This window comes from Crocodylus porosus, unplaced genomic scaffold (genome assembly GCF_001723895.1).
Source record: "Crocodylus porosus isolate Cpor-Errol unplaced genomic scaffold, CroPor_comp1, whole genome shotgun sequence".
Classification (NCBI taxonomy): Eukaryota; Metazoa; Chordata; order Crocodylia; family Crocodylidae; genus Crocodylus; species Crocodylus porosus.
This window is the reverse complement of record NW_017728886.1, coordinates 194959156-194976213: the sequence shown is the minus strand read 5'-3', so window position 1 is coordinate 194976213 and position 17058 is coordinate 194959156. Positions and strand designations below refer to the sequence as shown.

The 17058-nt window shown below is 42.6% G+C and overlaps 1 protein-coding gene across 1 annotated transcript in view; it reads left to right on the top strand.

Annotated features, from left to right (window-relative positions):
- CCDC178 (coiled-coil domain containing 178) overlaps positions 1-17058 on the top strand; it is a 292890-nt gene that overhangs the window by 25473 nt on the left and 250359 nt on the right. Inside the window, exon 8 of the mRNA XM_019547626.1 lies at positions 14882-15035. Coding sequence (XP_019403171.1) covers positions 14882-15035 — 154 coding nt within the window. The remainder of the gene's footprint in view (positions 1-14881; positions 15036-17058) is intronic.

Sequence of the window (17058 nt, the reverse complement as noted above, 5' to 3'; positions counted from 1 at the left end):
TTTTTTTTTTTTTTTTTTTTTTTCTTCTCATTTCTATAATATTCTTTTTGAAATGCTACTTTACATAGTATTTTAAATAATACCAGACTGCTGGATATGCATAAACATCAAAACATCTTTTTCAATACGTCTCATTCTTGTTCTTTATGCACCCTATTAATTGTCTTGAGCACATAGAGTAGATTCACTGATCTACCTGTAATGAGCCCTTTTTTTTGAGTTGACATAATTAATGGAGATTTCCTGTATGGTATGCAAGTGACTTTTCATTTTTCATTTAAGGGGTGAAACTTTGGATTTATTATATTCAATTTAATTTGTCATTGTTTTACCCATTCACCTAGCTTATTTATGTGTGTATCTCTGCAGCTTCTAATAGTCCTTTCTGGTCTTAACTAACCCAAATAACCATTACACGCAAATGTTGTTAGTTAACTTCTTGCACCCTTTTCTGGTTGATGGATATCAAACAATGTAGAATACTGAAACTTGAGACACTCCACTCTTGATCTTTTGCCATGATGAATATTAACCATTTAATCCTATTCTTTCCTTTTCTGTCATTAGCCAGTCTTTGAAGGCAATATTTTCCCTCTCAACCAAGGGTTCCTCATCTCTAGGCCTCTAGTGTTGCCTTATGTAGGAGGTTTTGGAATTGAAACTATAAATGTACTATATGCATTAATCAGCCTGCTTAACCATAATTGTGTGGGTGCATTCAAGAAAAATTTCCCATTCTGTTCACTGCCACTTTTCAGCAGTAAGAGTCAATAGATGGTTTCATCATGAAATCTATTTTTCTGCTATGCATTATTTCATATATTTTTCTACATTTCTTTGTTCTCTACAGAGGCCTGCTTGATAATTCAAAATTATGTGTTCCAGCTCTAGGAGTTTCCTGGTCTTGTAGGCTGAAGGCAGAACTATTTGCTTAGGACAGCACTCCTGAAATCCTACACAAAAAGGGAAGTAGTAGGTAGTGCCTTTGTACATTTGTTCAGCAGAACAGGAGGAAGACTGACTTGGAGCCTTTCTATGCACACAAGTAAAGTGTTCTGCCTAACTAAATTGCCAGAATTAGCTGGAAAACCTGTTGGCTACCCAGTACCACACTAGCTTTCTGTGGTGAAACTTGAGTTTGTTTTATGGGACAAAGTGTATGCAAATTACTAGTCTTGTGGACAAAAGATATTTATTAGAGCCAAATGATTTGAATGATCCTTGGGAACATTCTGTGATCTAAGAAATCCATAATGGGAGATGATGTATTGGAATTGTTTCTGCCTGTAAAGGGAGTCCTGCCAATCAGTGATATGAATATTTCGAAATTATGTAGATATGTAACTCATGCTGGAAATTCTTCAGTTATACTGGATGGAATTTACTTCTGCGTTACTGTTCCCTTTATCTAGCTATAAAATATTGAAGTTCAGATCTTATAACCGTTGTTGTACATGTATCTGTGGATCACAAAGCCTATTTCATCAGCATCCTTGGAGGCTATTTCAGCAGTATAAACTAGTTTAAGATTGTCATCATTTACAGCAACTAACAGAGTACAGGTCTTTTTTCCCCTCTATATCTCATAAGTAACATTAGTGGTGTGTTTTATGTTATCTGTGCTTCTGATAGACCTGACATCCTTTGCTACAGCAATAATTGAGGTCATACCTTGGTTGTTCAGAGCCTGGGCTTTCAGTTACCATCTGACCAGGAACAGAATGAAACATGCCTTCGATATATTCAAAAAGAGTAGTAGTACACTGAAGCAAAATGACACAATCCTGAAATGTATTCCTGCAGTTGTTACTGTTTTCTTTATGTTCACTAATGTTTGTGAAGAGTGAAGAATTCAATAGTGAAACCTGAATGAAGTTCATCCACTTGCTCATTCTTCCATCCCTGATTATTGTGCTTTTACTCATTATGGCTGACAATGCTATACAAACAAGACCTGTAACGCTAAAAAAATGGTTTTGATGAATATTTGCATAAAGTATGCTTTAAGTGGAAGTTTGCATTCTGTGCTATATTTCCTATCAGTCCTGTAACTATATTGGGTTGAACCCATATGATGCATTGGAATAATAAATGGTGATAAGTAAAATGTTTTCTTATTGAAGTTTAATATTTCCCATATAAATTATTCTCATAAACAGTAGTAAGAATATAGAAAGCTATTAATGATACGAAAAACAAATACAGATACATATTTGAGAGTGTGATCAATGCTAAGTATTTAAAAATACTGCACAATACTCTCAGAGTTGATATTGCCTCATTAATCTCATGTCATTTCATATGGTTCTCATGGGTAGTGATTCTCAACCAGGGTGACTTGTGATCCTTTCAAGGGTGCTGTGGGATGCCAGGTAATATTAGCACTGTTAGGTGTGCAAGTATGATTCACAAGATAAACTCAGAGATTTCAAATAGGAAACTTAGTGTCAAAAACATTCTGACCTGTTGTGGTTGTTTTCATTTTTTTGCAACAGAAGAATTGCTCTATTATTATTATTATTATTATTATTATTATTATTATTATTATATTTTGTAAATGTATCTGAGTGAAAATTAAGAATTGTAATTTTCTATGGGGTATCTTGCATCTAAAAAGGTTGTGAACCACTGGTATAGAGCCTTAGGAGAGAAGGGGAAGAATTTGAAATGGTGGAATTCATCCAGATATATATATTCTATGATGACATTGGAAGATAAGGCCTCAGTCCATCACTAGCTCCAGCAGAAATCCTAGAGTAAAGAAGACAAGAGTCTTTGTTATAGGCTGTTTCTTAAATTACTTCTCTCTCTCCCAATTTTAGTACTTCTTATATGCTTTTGCCTCCTTACTGGAAGTCTCTGTTTGAAGCTCTAAAAAGTCAAAACATTCTTTTATCTGCTCTGCCTGTGATATTACTTAAGCTTTCCAACTTTTTTTATACCTCAAGTTGCTGCTGAACACATACTGGTTATAGGCAGTGATGTGATACCTGTACATGACATATACACATTCCTTCCTTTTTTATGCTGGCTAGCCATTTGAAAATGTCTTTAGATAGAATATTTTAATACATCCTTTTTATATTTTCTTCTAATTGCACATACAATTTAACATATTTATAGTAAAGGAGCAGGTTAATGTTAGAGGGAGCATAGTCAGTTGAGAGAATTCTACGACATAGAATGGTCATGTCCTAGAATCAAACATGGTAAGGGAAATAAGAGGTTGCTAGCTATGAGATAAGCCCTTCAATGTTATTGAACCTTCCTAAGAACTGTGCAAGATACGAGTCATAGGGAATTGATCATTTCCCAGTGTTTGTAATTGGTAATTCTTGTAGCCACTAAAAGATAAGTGACGCTTCTAAAATCGCAGAGTGTTTTTCAAAACAATCGGAAGTTGTAGTAATGTAAATATTATCCTATACAATCAGTGTTCTGCAGGGAAGAAAGAAGAAGAAATACGTTCAGTTAAATTTGGTGGAGATTCTTGAACTTTGCTGAAAAATATCTTTTGCTTCCGATCCAGAAAGTCTAAAAAACTTCTTTGTATACTGAAGGAGAGTAAAAGTTGTACAAGCTAATAGTTAAGAACCAATTTGGAATATATTTGAAATCTGAAAGAATTGGGTAGTAAGCATTGTATTAGGCAGAGTTCTGAGGAAAGAGAGAAGGCAGGAATTATTAATCAGGTTATGTAAAGATTGGAAGAAACACAAAAGCTTAACATTGATTATGTAGTCTCCAACAGGGTCTCTGTATCAAGGAAGAGGGAAAAAAAGAACATAAGACTCTCCTCTATGGCTGGGCTGGGGTGCTCAGTGTGGGCAGGCTTTACTGTAAATAATTCTGTAAATAGTTCCTTAAGTAGGACATCTATGTGCCCTTTTCACCCCAGGGGCAGATGGCAGTCCTGGCCTGACAGGCCACAGAGACTGTTCTTTGATTTGTTTTCTGTGACAGTGTCTCGTTAACCTGGGGACAACGATCACCTAATATAAGACTATAGTTTTATTGCAGGTGTGGCCGGCTGGACTTGAAGAGACAGAGAGCCCAGGTGAGAAGGTCCCAGAGTAGACAGCAAGACTCAGCAAAAGTCTGAGTTAGGACAGAGGGAGTTGGAATGGCACAACAAAAACCATTTGTTTTGGACCAGAGTTCTCTGAGGTTAATGTAGGAACTGGCAGGGGAGATCTTGGAGCCCTTAGCAATGATATTCATGAAGTTGTGGGAGATGACCTAGATAGATTGGAGGCCTGGGCCAAAAGGAATATCATGAGGTTCAACAAGGACAAGTGCAAAGTCCTGCATTTGGGACAGAACAGTCCCATGCATCGGTACAGGCTGGGGGCAGACTGGCTGGGCAGCAGCTCTGCAGAAGAGGACCTGGGGGTTACAGTGGACAATAAACTGAATAGGAGTCAGCAATGTGCACTTGAAGGCTAACAGCATACTGGGCTGCATTGGTAGGTGTGTTGCCAGTAGGTAAAGGGAAGTGATTATTTCCCTCTTTTCAGCACTGGTGAGGCCACATCTGGAGTACTGTGTTCAGTTTTGGGGGCCCTCGCTACAAAAAGGATGTAGATAAATTAGAGTCCAGCAGAGGATGACGAAAATGGTGAGGGGGCTGGGGGACATGGGGAACTGGTCTTATTTAATATAGAGAAGAGGAGACTGAGAGGATGCTTACTAGCAGTTTTCAACTACCTGAAGAGGTGTTTGGAAGAGGATAGATTTAGGTTACTTTCAGTAGTGGCAGATGACAGAACCACGAGCAATGGTCTCAAGTTGCAGCAAGGGAAGTTTAGGTCAGATATTAGGAAGAATTTTCTCACTAGGAGGTTAGTAAAACACTGGACCAAATTACCCAGAGAGATGGTGGAAGCTCCATCCTTGGGGGCTTTCAAAACCCAGCTAGACAAAGCTCTGGCTGGGATGATCTACTTGGGGCTGGTCCTGCTTTGAGCAGGGGGTTTGTCTAGATGACCTCCTGAGGTCCTTCCAAACCTAACTTTCTATGATTCTATGAATGAGGTACCAGAGGACTACAAAACAGCCGACATAGTACCCCACCTTTAAAAAAGGTGAAGAGACTTACTTGGATACTGGTGCATGTCCTAAGAAAGTTCATTTGCAAACATCTTCAGGAGGAAAAGCTGATCACGAGCAGCCAGCATGAATTTACTGGGAACAAACGGTGTCAGACAAATTTGATCTCTTTCTTCGACAAAGTAACTATGTGGCTGGATGAAGGGAATGCTGTGGATTTAGTGCAGGAATGTCAAACTTTTTTACCTCATGGGCCAGATGGGCAGTGCCAGCCTGGCTGCAAGCCAGATCTTTCTGGCACAGCAGGGCCCCATCCAGCCATGGAGGGTGAGGCAGGTAGGCAACCAGACCCTGATCTAATCACCAGGTGAAATGGGATGAAGTAATCCCTGTACAGACATATGGTGAGTGGTAGGACAGAGCAGCCCCAATCTGGATGCTTGTGGGATGGGGGAGCAGCTTGGCCCTGATCCTGACACACTGGAGGTTGGGGGAGGGAAGGTGAAGCCTTGATCCAGGGGGGTGGGGAACCTGGATCTGATCCAAATACACAGGGCAGGACAGGGTGGAATGTCCCCAATGTGGACACATGGGGAGCAGACACACAGGAAGGGGAGAAGCCTGGTCTGATCCAGATGCACAGTGGGTGCCCCAACCCTGATCCTACTGTGTGATAATGGCCTAGGCAGGCCTAGACCTTCCCATGTGGAAGTTCCACTGCTCTCCAGCTGCCAGTTTTCCCTGACCTGTGGGGGATTCACACAGGAGCACTCCTAATGTAGTGTATATGGATTTCAGCAAGATGTTTAACATGGTCCTGCATTACCTTCTTGTAAACAAACTGGAGGAACGTGTGCTGGACAAAACTACTGTAAGGTTGGTTAGACAAGTGGCTCAATAGCCTCAAGCAAAGGGTAATTATAAATGGACCCATGTCAGGATGGCAGGAGGCTTTGAATGGAGTCTTGCAGGGGTCTGTCCTGGTCCAACTGCTGTTCAGTGTGTTTATTATTAACGATTTGGACACTGGAATGGAGAGTTTCTTGAGCAAGTTTGTAGACCACCTGAAACTGGGAAGGATTGCAAACACACCGGAGGATGGGCATGCAACTCAGAAGGATCTTGACAGACTAGAAAGTTGGGCTGAAACTAACAGGATGAAATTCAATGCTGACAAATGCAAGGAGCTACACCTCAGGAAGTATAATAAAAAATAGAAAATCAATGACACCTGGCTGGATGGCAGTACTACAGAGAAGGATCTGGGAACCTTGGTAGATCACAGACTTATCATGAATGCAGTGTGATTCAGCAGCATAAGGGGTGAATACAGTTCTGGGTTGCATCAATAGAGCCATTAGGTGTAAGACATGGGTAATAATAGTGCCTTCTCTGCACTGGTTAGACCTCAGATAGAGTATACTGTGTAGTTTTGAGCAGCACATTTTGAAAGGCTTAGCAAAGTTGAAAAAGGGCTTGAGAAGCTCTCTTGCCTGGAGCGGTGGGGCTGGACCTGATGATCTGTGAGGCCCCTTCCAGCCCTAACAATCTATGAATGAATTTATGAATTATGAAATAAGTCAAAGAGGGTCCAGAGGCAGGTGACAAATGATCAAGGGCTTGGCAGGAAAGTCATATGAGGAGAGGCTAAAGAAGCTAGACATGTTCAGTTTGAGGAAAGGGCACTTAAGAGGGGACATGATAGCAGTGTTTAAACACTTGAAGGACTGCCCTAAAGAAGAGGGAAAACATTTCTTTTATCTTGAGGCAGAGAGTTGGGCATGAGCCAATGGCTTGAAGTTGCAGCAAAGAAGTAGTTTGGATATCAGAAAAGCCTACTTTGCTGTTAGAACAGTGAAGTAGCAGAACAGAGTGCATGGGAAAGTTGTGGAGGACCACCCTCAGCTGCTGCCAGCGGTGTCAGCAGCAGAGTGGGGGTCGGCAGCAACTGCCTGCAGCCGCCGCTGGCCACATCAGGAGCGAGGGGGAGGGGCAGTGACCACCCACAAAAGCCGGTGGTGGCCAATCTCAGGGCAGGGTACATGCCCCCTGTGCCCACCCTGTGCACCACCTATGCCTATGCCTATATTCTTCTGTGGCTATTTCCCATGCTTCTGAGCTTTGCTGGTTGCTGCATGGGTCTGGGAGTGAATTTCTACGCCCCTTTCCTGCTGTTTTGTGTATAAAAGTTTTTTTTTTTAAAGCCTTCCTCAGAGACATTGGGTGTTGGCTGTAGCCAAGCCTGGGTATTTTGACAGGTGTGCTCGTGCTTCTGCTTCTGCTGGGACTTCAAGCTGCAGGGTTCCTGGCTAGAGGGTCTTGCCCTTCCACTCAGGGTCAGACTGACCACCAGGGATCTGGGTTTTCCGTTCACCATGGAAAAACGCAGTAAAACCTGGACTTTTGCATTTTAAGGAGAAAAGCTGGATTTTCACATTTTAAGGAGAAAAACACATTTTCTCCTTTAAAGGAGAAAAACATGGGAAACTGTGGCTTTCTCCTTTCAGGCTGGAAGAGTTGCAGCCTGCAAGGGGCTGGGAAGTGGCAGGAGGGTGGGCAGCAGGGGGTGCCATGTGCAGTTGTATGCAGAAGGCTGCCAGGCAGCCTGGAACCCAGTGGGTAGTCCCTGGCATGACAGGGAAGCTTGGTGCTGTCACCACAAGCCAAGCACTGCCATGGTGAGGCACCTGCTGGGCAGCAGTGGGAGGCACAGCCCTGCACTGCTACCCCTGCTGCTGCTGGGTGGGCAGGGGGTGCCTTGCTATGGCAGCACTTGGCTCTCAGTGGCGGCACAAAGCTCCCCTACCCTGCTCAGGCCTGCTGCATGAGGTCTTGCCTGCTGGGCCATAGAGGCCCTGCCGGGAGGGCAACAGGGTGGCGAGCCCCGAACCTGCAGCAGGCAGCCCACACTCAGCTCTGCTCCAGCCATGCTACATGCAGGGAAGGGGAAGCTGGGCTCTGGGCTCCACTTCTCCACAACAGCTGCCACCTCCCATGAGCAGCAGGTGGGACTCAGGCACTGCTGCGGGGGCAGGGGGCTGTGGACCTCAATCCCTGACCCTGTAGCCCTGGCATCTGGGGGCCCCCTCTGGCAGGGCTGGGGGGGAGGAAGCTGTGGATGGAGAGTGAGGGACACTAGCAGGGCCCGGGGGCTGTGGGTGGAGGTGAGGGGCAGTGACGGATATGGGTTGACTCTTGATGAGGGTGAGGAGCACTGACAGGGATGGGGGAGTGAGGGACACTAGCAGGGCCCGGGGGCTGTGGGTGGAGGTGAGGGGCAGAAGCAGTGTTGAGGGAGCTGTGGTTGGGGAGTGAGGGGCACCAGCAGGCCCAGGGGGCTATGGGGGAAATAATGGATTTTGGGGTTTTTAATCAGAGAACTTGCAATTTTTACACAGAGAAAACCAGGATCCTTGTTGATCACCATATTGGGGCTCAGGAAGGAATTTTACCTCATGATCAGTTAGATTTGTACAAACTATGAGGGCTTTTGCCTTTGTCTAGCAGGCAGCATGGCCTTCTCCCTGGGATTTCATGATATATATTAACAGCCTTGCAGCAGCAGGATGTTGACTGCCATGGTTCCCATGCTTTACCTGTGGCAGGTTAGGGTGTTATGTCTTGGGTTTTGTGTCAGGGTGGACTGTGTAGTTTTGCTAAACGGTTAGACAAGTAATTGGTATAGGATGGTGCACCCATCTGGCCTCGTATAGGCACTGTCTAGCGGCTTTAGAGCATGCACCCAGTGCCGGCTGCAGGGTGTGTCCTTGAGGCCTAGGTGTTGGGTTGCATTCGCCCCTGAGGGAGGCCCCAACACTTGCCTGCCATGACTTGATCTTCTTTTCTTCAGTGGTGGGGCTCCTTTTCACAGACCAGGTGCTGCCCTTAGCGGGCATTCTTGGGGTTCCACGTTCCCTACACCCCAGTTATGCGCCAGCCCTCAGGATGGCCGGATGATGGGTTGTTGGCCTGTCCCTCGATGCTGTTGCCTGTGCTCTCTTTCCCTGCTTGTCTCTTGTTGTCCCTTTACTCTTCTCTCGAGGCATAGTGGTATGCTGAGTTGCCTTGCCTTTTTCCCCTTGACCCAAGGGGGCATCTGAAGCCTCCCTCTCTGCTCTGGGCTCTTGTGGGCCCTCTAAAACAAAAGCACAAAAAAAAAAAAAAGGACAAAAGAAAGGAATAGTTGGGGGTCGGGGCTTCATCCCACCCCACTCACAGGTCCAGCATCTGTGGTCCTCAGGATTCCTTGATGCTGTTGTCCTTGGCCTGGCTGCCCAGCCGAGCCGGAGAGATTAGTTTTTTAATGGAGAGGGTGTTACACAAATTGCCAATTGGTTGAATCACAAGCAAGACTTTATAAAGAGGGATGAGGCAAGGTGCTACATTGATTGATTACATGAGTTAGACATAGAGGTTCAGGCACACCGTTCATACAAACACACACAAATCATCATATACATCATTACACAGAGGCATACACAAAACAACCATTTCATCCACACATACACCACATATAGTTACCAGCAACAGTTGCTCAATATCAGCCCAGGGTGGCCAACCCGGGTTTATTGAGTAGATGATGATGATTTGAAGATAGCAGATTTAAAGATAACAGCTGGAGCGGGGTGAACAGATGCATCTATGCTCCAATGAAACAGCAGTAGAGAAAGACACTCACCCAACTTGGCATTTTCAAAGTGTTCTTTTATAGGTATTGGCATGCTTTGTTTCAGTGCTCCCTTTTCCATTCCTTCGCTGCCAGCTTTTAAATTAGCCGGGCAGCGATTTTTTTTTTTTTTGATGACGTCATTGGCTGGCGCCACTCCCAGCCATCAATAAAAGTGGCTGACAAACCATGCAGGTGGTTAGTCCCGGTGTGGCTCTGTTCTTTCTGAAAACAGTAAGTACACCCCATTTTCAGGGCTTTTCATTTCTTTCTTCAAGTGGGTCAGTCCTGTCTCGGGTCCTGCCACGGGAGGGTGCCGTTACTAGATTTGCCCATTATTTTGGGGTGTGCTCATTTATTAGGGATACGTTTCTAGGGTCTTAGTAATTCTATCAATGTGTTGCTTGTGTTACTTCTGTTTCTATACGGAGCTGTATATCTCCCTTCTGTAAGTCCTCACCCCCAATGGAGCTATCTTGCAGGACTCAGTTTCAATGGGGCTGGGTTCCTCCAGTCACCAAATCAGGCATACACACACAAACACACAGATTAACGTGACACACCTGACCTGGCCAGGTTGATCAGCACGGACAGGCTGACACCCTCATATGCCAAGAATCAGTTCATCAGAGCAACAATAAACTGCAGTCAGACAGGAGCACACAGTTAAACAGAATACATCTGAATCCAGCTGAGTGTCCAGCTGACACCCTCATGGGCCAGCATTCAGCTCATTAGGGCATGTCTGAGCCAAACTGGGTCAATCAGCCTGTACAAGCTGATCCCCATATGTGTTTCAAACTCAGCCCATCCCAATCTTTAGCCTTTTGATGAGCAGACCCCACAGTATTTTGGGGCTTCACAGGGATCTTTAGCTTAGGTAAAAGAAGCATTGCAGCACAGCAAGTTGGGAAGGAGAAATAGAGAAGGAAAAATATACCCAGTTACCATCAGTTTGACTATAAAAGTTATTTATTGCTAAGCATATGAAATACATAATGGCACTAGTAATAATAGACATGCAAAGGAAAACAAACACTTACAGTATTACCCTGGTTTCACAAAGTATTTGGGGAAAACTTAGCTCAAGCATAACTCATACAGTTCAGGTTCAGAAATCTATGCTTAGAGAGAGAAAGGAGAAAAGAGAGAGAGTGCTGGGATCTCACCAGTCCAAGGGACTCGTGTTGCAAAGCTGACAGGTAAAGTTCTCAGCATGATCCTTGAAGGGAGATGATAGCAGGTGGTGTGAGAGAGACTTCTCTCAAAGCACACACACTGCTGCTGCTTTTACAGATTTTTATATCCTCAGTTCAGCTTCTTTCAAGCATTGTCAGTAGCGTAAATCAAATTGTCTTTTCTATTGACAAGGGGTTATCTGGTTGGAACATCTCAGGAAACTGACTGATACTCAGGAAACACATAAGGTTAGGGAGTAACCAGATACTTATGAGCCAACTTGAAATTCCTATGGATAGCTGATATACTGATGGGATATCTCCTGGTTTCTTCAGAAACAATAGATAGCTTGCAGCATCAGGGTTTTGGATTTTTACTTGTTGTGAACAAGCCTCAGCTTAGCATGACTCTTCCAGATCTTACTATAGTCTTTTAACAGACTTAAGGCAATTATTGGAGTGTTCACAACCTTTGGGAGGGGAGGACTTCCACCAGTCATCCTGGGAAAAGTATGATAGCACTTGTGGTCAGGGCTCCAACAGGCTGGACGCTGTGATGAACCCTTTACCATTGTTCAAATGTTGCCCATACTTCCTCTGACTCAGTCTCTTTGCCTCAGCATTCCCTAACCCGGCAACCGAGTTTTAGCCAATTGAGTTTAAATAGGCCTCCCATAGTGGGACTGGGTAATGTACAGCCCGAGATGTCTATTAAACTTTACTTCTGCTTAGAGGTGTGTGTGTGTGTGGGGGGGGGGAATTCTTTATAAATCCAGATTAGAACTGGTCTGATAAATGCTGAGCTGGGTGCATGTAAATGTGGGTTGGTTAGCATTTGGAATACAGATTCCCCATCATTCAGTGATCCCCTGGTTCTCTGATCCCAGAATTCACTGTGGTCTCTGCTTCGGGCTCTCTGTTCTCCATCTCTCATGTAAATGAATGGTCATCTGGTTCTATCTCAGATGCAAATGAGACCTAGGGCAGTTGTTTCACTCTTGTTACCCTTACCTGGAGGGTTTTAGGTGCATCTCCCACTGCATCTTAATCAGTGTCTGTTTGGGGGGGGGATTCCTTGTGAGTCAGGCAGTCTGTGTCCTGTGTCAGGGTTTCCCAAGAACATAGAGTTGAGAGGTAACAGTGACCTGGGGCCTCTGCTTGTGTCCGCCTGGGACAGATGGTTTGGATATGGATGATTTTGCCTCAGGCAGGGGTTTGGACTAGATGACCTCTCAGGTTCCCTTACAGCGCTTCTTCTTTGTGATTCTGAGGAATCTATTTTAAAACACTTGGGGGAGAACAAGATGATTGGGGAGACAGTATTGCCAACACTCATGATTTTTGGTATTGTTCTTAAAGTTATGCTTCAGGAATATGAAAAACTTAACTCTTTATTATAAACACACACACACACACACACACACACACACACACACACACACACACTTCCCTCCCATATTATAAAAGCTTTACTCTGTCTGTCCGTAATGATTTGTTGTCTCGGCAGCCGATGACAATGCTTACTGAAACAGCCAATCAGAGTGCTCTGTGCTGACAGAAGTGCCACCATGACAGTGGGGACTGAGGGGCCGGAACGGCATTGGCCTGCCCCCTGCCAGCCCTTCAGTAGCTTCTGTCATGGCAGCACTGTCCCCCAACATATCCGGAATGGGGTGGTGAGGCCAGCAATGCTGGCCTTGCTCCGCTCCATGACCCTGCTCCTTGGAGGCAGAGGGGAACAGGGGGCAGGGGGCAGGGCATGGAGAACAGCAAAATTCCATACCATTGAACATGCTCAGCATATATTAAAGACTAGCCAGTTGCCCATCAGGAATGACTGGTGCGGGGGAGTGGAGCCACAGGGCCAGAGGCAGAGCAACAGCAGCATGGGGCATTGGGTGGTACCACTCCGTCACTGCCCCTCCCCCGTCATTCTTGATGGGCAATTGACATGTGTGTATGAAAGAGCTAAGTTTTTCACATTCCTGAAGTTTAGACTTTAAGAACAACACCAAAAATCATGAGAGTTGGCAATTCTGCTAGCCATCATGGATTTGCCAAGAACAAGTCATGCCTGACCAACGTGAGTTCCAGCTATGATAACGTAACTGGTTCTGTGGATAGGAGAAGAGCTGTACATTTGATATACCTTGATTTAAAGGCTTTTGACAGTTTCCTATGACATTCTCATTAATAATCTAAGGAAATACAGACTAAATGAAAGTACTGTAAGATAGATATACAAGTTGTTGTGTCATTGTACTCAACAAGTAGTCATCAATGGTTCAGTGACCAGTTAGAAGAATGTATCAAGTGTGGTTCCCCAGGGAGTCTCATCTTGGGTCTGGTATTCTTTAACATCTTCATTAATAATTTGAATGATCAGATTGAGCATGTGCTTAGCAAATTTGCAGGTGATAGCAAATTAGCTGGAGTTGCAGATACTTTGGAGGGTTTGGGCTGGGACCCAGAATGACCTGTATAACCTGGAGTAATGGCCCCAAATCAGTCAGACATAATTCAACAAGCACACAAGTACAAAGTCCTGCAGTTAGGGCGGAATAATTGCATAAATAAGTACAGACTAGGGAGTGATTGGCTAGACTGTAGTACTGGGGGTTGCAGTATTTTTAGAAGCTGAATATGAGCTAATAATGTGAACTGGTTGTAAAAAACCCAAAACCTGATGGCATACCTTGCATTAACAGGAATGCCACTTGCAAAGGGAAGTAATTCTTCCCTTTATTGGTCACTGGTGAGGCCTCATCTGGAGTACTGTGTCCATTTTTGGGCCTCATACTTGGAATCTACCAGAGTGACCAAAATGATTAGAGGTGTTGCCAACATTACTTATGAGAAAAGGTTGATAGAACTAGGACTATTTTGTTTAGGGAAGAGAAGAGTGAGTTGGGATTTAGTAGTCTTCTAATATGTGAAGGTTGTAGGGGACAGGACTGTGGCAGTGACTGCAGACTGCAGCAGTGGAAATTGAGGTTGAAGATTAGGAGGAATTTTCTCACTGTGAGGGGGTGGTTAAACATTGTAGCAGGATACTTAGTGAGGTTGTGCATTACTAATCCCTGGGAGTTTTCCAGAGTAGGGTAAACAGACACTTGATTGAGATGGTTTAGGGATAATTCTGTACTGAGTAACCATCTTGACTAGATGACCTCATGAGTTCTCTTCTAGTCCTATGATCCTGTGATCTTACAACTTCTGTGCAAGGTTTCAGAAAGATTCAAGTTGAGCTAAATGCTTACATTTTCTTCATCATCCTGACCAATATTGGTACTGGGGGGAAACCAGGATGCAGGGAGGATTGGTAGCAATAGTTTGAGCAAACTGCTGATATACCGAAACAACTTACCTAAATTAATTCAGTGATTTAATTCATTACTGTTCCTGTAGTCTTGAAATTTATTAGACGTACTGTGGCTGATGGGACAGAGGGACCAATGTGGTTGTCATACCCCAAGGGCATATTATCACACTTCTTTTATTAAAAACTTACCTGTGCTATTATGGGATGGATTTATCTTCTGGTTTGAAATAAATGGTGACTTTGGTGACGTAGGTGTCATTGTTAAATAATTTATGTAGAAAGACTATTCTATTCTAGAAGATGCTTTTTGGAGCAGTAGCTATCATTTATCTTGTTTATACCATGACTAGCACTGTGGTGCAAAATCTGGTATAGATGCTACCTCAAGATAAGTGATATAATACTTATCTGTCTATTTTGTGTGGTCTTCAGTAGCAATATTTGAGTACCTCAGCAGATGAGATTGTATTCTGACTAGAATCAAGCTAATCTTTCCAGGATTAGATGGTCTGAAATCCATTAGTATATAAATGTTCAAGCAGTTTACCTAACAGAATCGCAATAATTCTTTACTGATTTAAATCTGCTTTATATACCTTTATGGTAACGAACTACCTTGGAACATTTCTACCTAGCTGGATAATCTTACACTTGTGTTTCCATTAGGAGTGAGTTAAAACGCTCTGAATCTCTTTGGACTGAATACTGTATGAAGTTAAAAGACACAGAGGAGAAGATTATAAAAGATAAAAAACACCTTGAAGAGTTGGTGAAGCAAAAAATAGTGATCCAGGAGGACACAAAATCTTGGAACAGTAAAGTGAGTTTTGAATATTTATAAACAAACAAGTAATTGATTTTCCTTTTACTGAAAAAAAAAAAAAAGAATATTTTGTATGTTCAAAAGTTAGATTCTTCTGCAATCTGAAATGAAAATATTGATTTTTCAGTGAACCAAGAATGTTTGAGATACTATAATAATTGTATGGAACTTTTGAATATATTATAGTAACTACAGTTTGTAACACTGTTTATGAAAAGTAATAATACAGAGACTGATAGTTCTTCAAGTTACCTCTGCATTCTTGCACTTAACTACACTCCCACCAAGTACTGCCAAACTTTAAACTTTCTGTGGGGCTGCATAAGTGTAGTCTAGGGTCTGGAACATTCAAAGTTTAAATTACAAGTATTATACTTCTAGAGTGATTTTTGTTTTACTGCAACATTTATCTTTATTTTTGTTTTCTGCTTTATATAGTTGATTTATAGTTTTGGAATCTTTTAAAATCTAAGCTGTAAATTCTTATGCTGATAAGCTAACAATTAAAAATCTTGATCACATTCGACTTAAAATGTACTGGTATAGTACACTATAAAAGATTATAAAATTTACCAATATAAAGGTCACCTATTTAATTATTTTATCATAGAGAATAAAAAGAGAAGGGAGCAAAAAAATGTATTTGTTACCTAATTCATATTCAAGGGCAGGGGTGGAACTATTTCTTCCAGAATCCAGAACTTCTTAAATAAATATATTGTGTAACATCTATAAAAACATTGTGATTATAGTCTTCTCTGAGCTACATACATCTCCACATGGGGAGCCATTTGAAGAAGTTATGTGCATTGATCTTTGGCTCATCCATCCTGAAGACCTCAATGTGGCTAATTTGATTAGCTGTATACTAGGAGCATAGCTGTACACTTTTTAGAAGAAACTAAAATGGCAAATTATATTTTCTTATGTGATGACATGCTGGACTTATAGCTCTGATATTTAGAGGCTTTTAAACAACCCCCCACCAAAACCTGCATTTTCAAGATATTCATGTAATTGGAAAATGAGGGTGTGGGTGAGTGTACATTTTGCCTGCCTTAAAAATATAGGGGAGCTGCTTCTTGGATGTACATATGCTTATTACAAGCTAACTGCTTTTATAGTCCTGTAACTGTACAAGTTCCTCTATCATCCTAATTGTGACGCTGAATGAAACAGGGTTAAAATTGGAGTGGTATTGTTATAATTCTATCATCACCGTATTGTGCAGGTGTAAAAATCATGTTTATTGCACTTTCTTTTAGGCTGCATCTTGTTGGTTTGCTGTATACTACCTTGCAGCAACTAAGAGTGTGATCCAGAAAAGGGTTAGGTGTGATGTTGCTCAGCATTGCCACACCTACCTGTAGGTGCCAAACTCCGGGAGTGGCATTCACTAAAATTCAGTTTTACAGTTAGGCACCTAAATCATGTCTTTAGGTTCAGGTGATTGGCTCACTATTTTTTTAAAGTACGGTGGGGTAGTGCTAGAGGTAGGAAAAAAGTGAAGGGATTTTGTTTTTAAGATTCATAGGGAATAAAGTGCCAATTAAAAATAAATAGAAATATTTGTCAGTAACTGTCAAACTCAGTTCACAATCAGAGGTAAACATGACATTTTCTTTGTAGTAGATAAATTATTTATTGAAAGGTTATTTTAAAATGTTATAAATATATGAAGCTTTCATTTATAGTAATGTTTTATATATTACTTATGTTTTAATAATTGTGATTTTAAATTGGCATATCAGTAGGTTATTAACAAAATACTGCACTAATCAATGGTTTCATCTCAGTAGGCTTCCAGTTTTGAATATGATCTTTTAGTAATTTATAGGGTAAACTATTTAATATGCATTTCATTTAGTTATCCTTGTCACGGAGTCACAGAGGTGCTCCGTGATTGAGAGGGTGATCGGCAGGGCTGCCAATCACCCAGGCAGCCCAGGTGCCGGGTTGCCAGGGGCAACCAGGCGGTCACATGACCGGAAGAGGGCAGGGCCTGGCCTTTATAACCAGC